Genomic DNA, 7,483 nt, shown 5'->3' on the forward strand with positions numbered 1-7,483 from the left:
TCAAAATTCAGTCTTTTGTAGTATTCAGACCTCAACGTTCCACAATGTTTCACATGCAGCAGTACTGTTGAGATGCTATTGCATTTTCGCTAGCGTGGATTGTTCTTTCACTTGTCAATAAGGATTTTTCTTTTATCCAAAGTATGCACAAAATCCAACTTAGTATACAGATATAGAAAATTGACTACCAAGGTCAAGTATGGACTTTATTTATTAAATACTGAATTATAGATTCATGAAAACATATAAAAAAATGCATTGAGGAACTAGAACAAATACCTTGATTACAATAAACTTGATTAGAATGTGGATCAACTGCTCGAAAATTAACACACATTCGTGAAAATATGGATAAACATGCATGCACCCAGCAATCTGAGCTAATTGTATGTTTCAGGTAAGACCCAGACAAAGTCGAAGTAACAACAGTTTATTAATAGAACAGGGGCATGCAAAAGGCAGGTCAAGGGCCAGCAGAGGTAAGTAATCCAGATAGGTGGGGCAAAGATACAGGACAGCAGGCAGGGTCAGGGGCAGACAGAATGGTCAACTAGGAAACAGGAACAATTAAGCGACAGGAGCAGAAGGAAAACCGCTGGTGAGCTTGACAAAAGAAAACAAACTGGCAACAGACAAACAGAGAACAGGGGATAATGGGGAAGATGGACGACACCTGGAGGGGCTGGAGACAATCTCAAAGACAGGTGAAACAGATCAGGGTGTGACAAATTGCAAACCACCCAATAATAATTCATGTTTATACTGTTAACAGGAGGGTCAAAAACAGCAGCAAGCAAGTCTTCACACAGCAATATTTGACTTTTAGAGTCACTTAGGCCCAGAGGTTTTTCCTGGTCAGGTCAATTAAAATGTCTGGCACTATACGTGACACACCGCAGACCTCTAGGGCGTCATGCTCAGCTCAATGAGACGGCCTGCGAACACCCCCAGTGTGCCAATGATACACACCCCCATGAACACACACCGCAGACCTCTAGGGCGTCATGCTCAGCTCAATGAGACGGCCTGCGAACACCCCCAGTGTGCCAATGATACACACCCCCATGAACACACACAGCAGAATGTGATCCAGCACCATGGCCACAAACTTCCACTCTTCAGCAGCCTGGGAAAAGAGGAGAGCAATTAGAAACACGTAAACGGACACTTTAAGGAGAAATCTGTGGGAAGGATGGAAATGAACTCCAGAGTCTTACACTGTTGGACTCCTCATCAGATTTCATGGTCTCAGCGATGTACTTCACCCCCTCAATAGCACTGCGTACGTCGGGGTTCTTGGTGATGGGGGACTGGTAGGTGACTGCAGTAGGGGTGGGCTTGCCTGAGATGTCTGAGATGTCAAAGTCAGCACCATAGATGTTTTTATCCTGTTTCTCCTTTGCAGGACGTTTCATTGTTGAGAAAAACATGAGGTTGGGAATGGTGTCAATGAAAATCTGCGAAGAAAAAATAAGAACAGAAGTTATACTGAGGACAGGTAAAATACCTACAATGTGCCAAATTCAGACACTTATCCGGCTCCTCAATTTAACAATATCATGGTCAAATCAGAAAATACAGTCAACTATACAGTTATACAGTAAACAACTTCAGTCATCTATATTCTGTCACTAGATGGCAGTACTGGGGAGGGCACTTTTTTGTTGGTACTATTATGAAGACTTGATACCAGTGTGTCTGCCATGTTGTTTCATGAACAATTTGTGAATACTGTATGCTTAAAAATAGATAAATTTCTACACTCTCACACACTCATAAGATTCACAAATCGGAATGCACAAGTCATCCTTTGGCTGTGTCATGTCATTTACATTGCAAATGAACCCAAATGTCATTGTTAGCAAAGCACCATGCTATTCAAACTTAACATTTACATTTGAGTCATTTAGCAGACGCTCTGATCCAGAGCGACTTACAGTAGCGAGTGCAGACATTTAACTTAACTCTAAGACCCTTCATATGTTTTTTTAGATTTCAAAAAACGAATAGTTAGAAATGTACCAGCTGTTCCCACCTTGCGAACCCAGGGGGACATGGTGTGAGTGCTGGGGGAACGGTGGTGGGTGTTGATGACGATGACAGTGATGATGATGGAGGCAATGACGAAAACCATGGTGAAGAGCATGTACTTCCCGATGAGCGGCACAGCACTGGATGTGGAGGGGATGAGCTCAACGATGACCAGCAGGAACACAGTCAGAGACAGCAGGACAGAGATACTCAGAGTCATCTTCTCACCTGAGGACACACACGTTCACAAAACTCAGGTCTGCAAAAGCAGGCGCGTACAGAAGCATTCATCTATGAAGAAAGGCACAATTGGAGCTTGCGATGAATGCAAACTATGTTCCGTTGTGACATAAGGTTATCATTTTCACAATTATAATTGTCGCATACTAAATCAGTCATTCATACAGCACGCAGACAGCTTTGAACAGTTCAGTGGAGAACCCAGGCTCATGACAGACTGAACACATGCTCATAGGGAGACAACTGAGCTTCATAACATCTAACTGTTGTTGAACACTGAGAGCAGTTAATAACGAGGTAAGAATGGGTAAAGCAAATACTACAGTCACAGCATTGCTCCAGTGCAACTCAACTGTGACACCCGTTACAATTTAATTGAAAAATGAAAAAAATAAAATCAATAAATTGTCATTTGGTCTCAGGACTTGGGGAGCTAATCCCCCCTCTGGTTGGTCCCCTTCTCTCAGATTAATTACAAGAGGGTGTGAAGTGAGTGAAGTGATCATTATGATAATTGATCTTCTGCATCGCTGCACACTGCAGCTTCAGAGAGAGACTGATAGCGAGAGACTGTCAGTGGCATCACACCCTTTAGGGCACTAACTCATTCTGACCACAGGGAGGAGTAGCCTATGTCACAACTCTTATAGGCTTGGTCCAATTGAGCTCCTCCAACCTCTCTTTCAGTCCTCCACTAGATAGGTAGGAATTCTGCTTTTAACAAATGAACTGTGAGTTGGAGCCTGAACAATATTGCCTATACCATAGCTACAAGCAGGAGCAAATAAATTTGTTGTTTAATTTGTCCCATCCCATGTAGCCTTCCTTACACATAGGCTTACACACAAACAACCTCAGGTAAGCAAACAGACACAATATAATTCCTAGTATGTGTTATTTTTAGTTGAACACCTTTACAACCAGAAGCCAATTTCCTGCTATTCTTCACAAGTCTGCTGGGGTGTGTGTCCAAAACTTATTCACAGAGATTCTACAGTAGAATGTGAACTATGTGTTGTTTTTGCTGTTCAGTCAAATCAGTAAACCATTTTGCATCTCAGCCCCTCCACAGTATCATACTGTAGCAGCAGCCCTATCCGAGTTAGGCAGCCAGAGATGTATTATACATGAAAGGAAAGGCCTGCTCACAGACATGGCAGCACACAGGGTCTCTGGGTAATGAGGCAGGCCTCAACACTGGGAACAGGGCCAGATGCTAGCCGAGACACATCACTGGTACAGCTAATGTAGCTACTAGGAACTTCTGAAGCCAAGAGACAGTTAGGAGGACAAGCGTGTAGTTGTACCAGCTGATACAGGTACTTCACAACCACAACGTAAACGATCAATGTCGCGGCTATGATGACAACATATATTTCAGTTCATCTTCAGCCACTTGAAAAATAAAAGGGATTTCGAACTGAAATGATTGAAGTGATCCAACACCAACCAGAGTCAGTGGGCAGATAGAAGACGAGGCCAGTGAGGAATGAGAAGAGCATGCAGGGGATGATGACGTTGACGATGAAGTAGAGGGGCAGCCGCAGCATCAGGAAGTGGTAGGTGATGTCCAAGTAGGGCGTGTCTGGGCAGCAGGCATAGTACACCCAGTGTTTCCAGCTGCGGTAGTCCTTCATCACCCACTCTCCACTCTCCATGAAGTTACTCAGGTCAGGACGGTCGCTGTCCTGGTGGAGACAGGTAATCAAAATGTAATAAGGAAGCAACTGACCAGAAACGGCACAACCTTATTGGAAGGTTTTAGGACGTGGGGTGTTTTGTAATGGGACTTAGAACAATATGTCAAATCGGCACTGGGCTGTATGTGTATGCACAGCTGTATCACAGGAGATACACAGGGGATCAATTAGAGAAATATAACAAAATAGTGATGATGATTATTACGGGATTGACGACAACCAAGTTGCCATCATAGGTCCAGGTACCCAGCTTCATGCTGCAGTTCTGCAGGTCGAAGGGGAAGTGCAGCACGATGATCTCACAGTAGCTCTTGAAGATGGCAGGGGGGTTCCACGTGATCATGCCAGTGTGCTCCAGCAGCACTTTGGTCTCGTGAACGATGGCAAAGTCACCATCAGCACTGTGGGCACACACAAACACGGGCATCAGCACGGGAGATAATGTTAACACAGAGGGACGTCCCTGCCTGGGGCTTGGCATGGCCCTGCCATCCCAGCATCCACACAGGCCAACCAACCAGAGCTGAGACTGGTACAGGTTGCTGTAGCATAGGAGCTGGTTGTCAGGGAGAAACTGCAGTGTGTCAGACGCAGGCATATGGTGTGGGGGGAACCTGTGATATAGAAGCCAGATTTAGCCCGATGCTATGTGAGCTCTTACCCACTATGCACAGGGAAAGATGGGAAACATCATGACATCCAGTCTGTCTGTCTGGTGACATTTTATCACAGTGAGAGAATGGTAAAAAATAAAGATATTTGATGCAAATATGGCCTGAATCTCACTTGTTATAGAGAACGAGGTCAGGGCGCCAAATGTCAGTGGAGGGCACTCTTATCTTTTTGATTCCACCATAATCCTCAGGATTCCATTGCAAGTTCACGTCCTTCCATTGCTGTAAAATGACAGTACAAGGTACAAAGAGCATACAAAGAACATTTCAGATAGACTATTTGAAGTTCCTGAAATGAAGCCTGATTCAGATGAAATTGACAAAATTGATCATTTCAACATGGACTTTTTCCAGATTATGTTTTGTTACAGTTTCTTTAAAATGTATATAAATCAACGGTTTATAGGGATTGTTTACTGTATCTTCAGAAATAATTCTGGAATTCCTGCTATTAATTATCCATACTTACAACTTCCTTATCATTACTCTCTTACAAAATAGCCAGAAAGAAAAATACTTTAATCTCATATTTATATTGCCATGTTTGATACAGGAAATGGCAGAAACAAACCTGTTTCAGTCGAACATTGCTGTTAACAATCTGGTTGACCTCATCCTGCAGAGAAAGAGAATTGATTTGAGTTTCTACATAGTGTTTGACAGTGATGTGAATTGCATGATAAATATTGATTGATATGGGATGGTGTGATATCTTTCTTACCACACTGATGAGTTGAATGAGCTGCAGGCCAACTGTAACCACCACTGGGTCCTTGAAGTGAGCGACAGGACGCACCACCTTGTTGTAGCCAGTGAACAGGGTTTTCACCAGACGGGTCTCATCATCAGAGCCCCAGGCAGAACCTGCAAGGAACACAGAGACAGCTTGGTGTATGGCTCGCATGGTACAGTTTGGGGGTTACAGCATCAGAAGACTGATAGACAGTGGTTCATGTAAGTGCAAATAGTATATTTATTATTAAAGGGCTTCCCTCCTTCCTTCCCTCATTCCTTCCTTCCTTAATTACTTTGAATCATACACTGTTATAGACCAGTGGTATACTATCATCGTGGGATGCTGGAGGTGATGGAGATGAGAGCTCTGTCAATACAGATAGTGTTTCAGACGTGACACCCGCTATTTCTGCTACATATTTGACCCATGCCGGAGCGGTATCCCATTTCATTTTCCTGCCTGCCTGCCCTTGAAATGAAACCTATTTTGCGCAAGAACGTACCCCGAGAGCTTGAAAGACGTTTTGAGACATTCAAAACGGTAAATCTATGAAAATTGGCTACAAATATACAGTGTATTTCACGAAACAATCGACTTGTGGAGTCAAACACAGATAGAGCACACATGCCCCTGTCAATCATCAGAGTCTAATGCGGGATGCCTTTTAAACTATTCCAGCATATCCAGCAGTCACTAGCTTAGCTAAGATATACATCAAGTAAGATTTGAAATCTTATAGTTAACTAAAGGATAAAGCATGACCAAGAATCAATGAGAAATTATCTGATGTAGATATCCCATCAATGAATTAGATTTGTAAGATATTCAAATATTGGTTTAGGATAGATTACCACCTAAAATATCCTGGCAAAGGTATGTTACAGTCGACAGAAGAACAGTCAGTATGCCAACAGGCATGGTTAGAATATGCTTTACCTGCCAGAATGATAAGAAGATGAGAAACAAAAGCCAGCCGATTCATTTTTGTGTTATTTTCCCATCAAATCTGAGGTATCCAATGTCCTGAATCTTCGAATAGAGGGTGAGCAGCTAGCAAGGTGACAACATTGATTTCTGTACTACTTCAAAACGTGGTCAGAATAATGTCAACGCTGACTTGCTGCTTCATGTTCTGTAATGGGGAACAGTATTGTTGTTCGCTGACACCACATGTTATGAGCCACCACCGATAGCTGTCATTTGAGAGGGTCACATTCTTTGTCATCCCTCACATGTTATAAGCTCTACATGGCTGGCTAATCTGGCACTGAAATATTTTACAGTGCAATACTTCCCATATTATTAGACAGTAATAGCATATGGCTGCTTTCCCAAAACATGCCATTTGTTGTGATATATTGACAATCAGGCTATCAGGATATTTGATATGGGTCCCATTGGTTAACTTGTGTTACATTATAATGTCCTTTCCAGAATAATTATTTGGGAATCCTATACGAGTAGTTTGAGAAAAACACAATGATTTTACATGTCAAATACAGTAATCAAACTGTCACTAAAGTTGTCCTGTTTGATCTCTAATAAATATGTTTTGTCTCCCTCTGAGGGTAATTTTGGACCAACATATCCACAACATCTATCCCATCTAGCTACTGCAATGAGTTTCCAGATGGCCAAGCATCACACCCCAACACCCTATCTCCACTGTACACCTGCCCCTCCCCACTAAGGCAATGATGGGACCAGGCAAATCCATTTCCCTACAGCCTCCACCTGTTCAATCAGCCAGTCACTCAACCAGCCGCATCATTCATCTTATTTAGTGGCAAATTGCAATTTTGTCAATGTCTGAATCAAGAGAGATCTGTCTCTCTACCCCCTCCACCCTCCCCATACCAATCATAGACCACCTGAATCCTACAACCTCTAAGTACCTCCTGCCTGGACCCAACCCATGTGACCCTGGAGAAACCCATTGAATCTGCTCATTCAACCTCACCGTGGTCAGGCAGTGGGACTGTGTCATCCTATCATTGCGGTTGAGAACCAGTTCATTCTTTCAGCAGGAGTCGGCCCTTATATAGCCCGGCGGGAGTTTCTCTCAGTCAGACCTATTTTAGTCTATTTTCTACATGTGATTA

At 43.0% G+C, this 7,483-nt stretch overlaps 1 protein-coding gene across 2 annotated transcripts; it reads right to left on the reverse strand.

Moving 5' to 3' along the window:
- Positions 1-193: 193 nt before the first annotated feature.
- On the reverse strand, positions 194-6,644 carry LOC139398427 (acetylcholine receptor subunit alpha-like). 2 transcript variants are annotated; one of them, XM_071144427.1, is made up of 10 exons: positions 6,318-6,644; positions 5,367-5,509; positions 5,217-5,261; positions 4,758-4,867; positions 4,177-4,372; positions 3,722-3,959; positions 2,036-2,259; positions 1,218-1,457; positions 1,027-1,126; positions 194-935 (listed from the first exon to the last, which is right to left on the reverse strand). In XM_071144427.1, exons 1-10 carry the CDS (start codon positions 6,361-6,363, stop codon positions 904-906), a joined length of 1,374 nt encoding a protein of 457 aa, XP_071000528.1. In that variant the 5' UTR covers positions 6,364-6,644; the 3' UTR covers positions 194-903. The 2 variants fall into 2 exon arrangements, with proteins under 2 accessions (XP_071000528.1, XP_071000527.1); XM_071144426.1 differs by having other exon boundaries at positions 744-901; positions 993-1,126.
- Between the last annotated feature and the right edge of the window lie 839 nt (positions 6,645-7,483).

Source organism: Oncorhynchus clarkii, chromosome 3 (genome assembly GCF_045791955.1).
Source record: "Oncorhynchus clarkii lewisi isolate Uvic-CL-2024 chromosome 3, UVic_Ocla_1.0, whole genome shotgun sequence".
Taxonomy (NCBI): Eukaryota; Metazoa; Chordata; class Actinopteri; order Salmoniformes; family Salmonidae; genus Oncorhynchus; species Oncorhynchus clarkii.

What these genes read in the sequence shown, in the direction of transcription:
- LOC139398427 (XM_071144427.1), bottom strand. Translation starts at nt 6,363, where the DNA reads ATGAATCGGCTGGCTTTTGTTTCTCATCTTCTTATCATTCTGGCAG. An exon ending in TCTTCTTATCATTCTGGCAG is followed by an intron (nt 5,510 to 6,317) that starts GTAAAGCATATT and finishes TGTTCCTTGCAG; the next exon opens with GTTCTGCCTGGGGCTCTGAT. An exon ending in ACTTGGTTGTCGTCAATCCC is followed by an intron (nt 3,960 to 4,176) that starts GTAATAATCATC and finishes TGTCTCCACCAG; the next exon opens with GACAGCGACCGTCCTGACCT.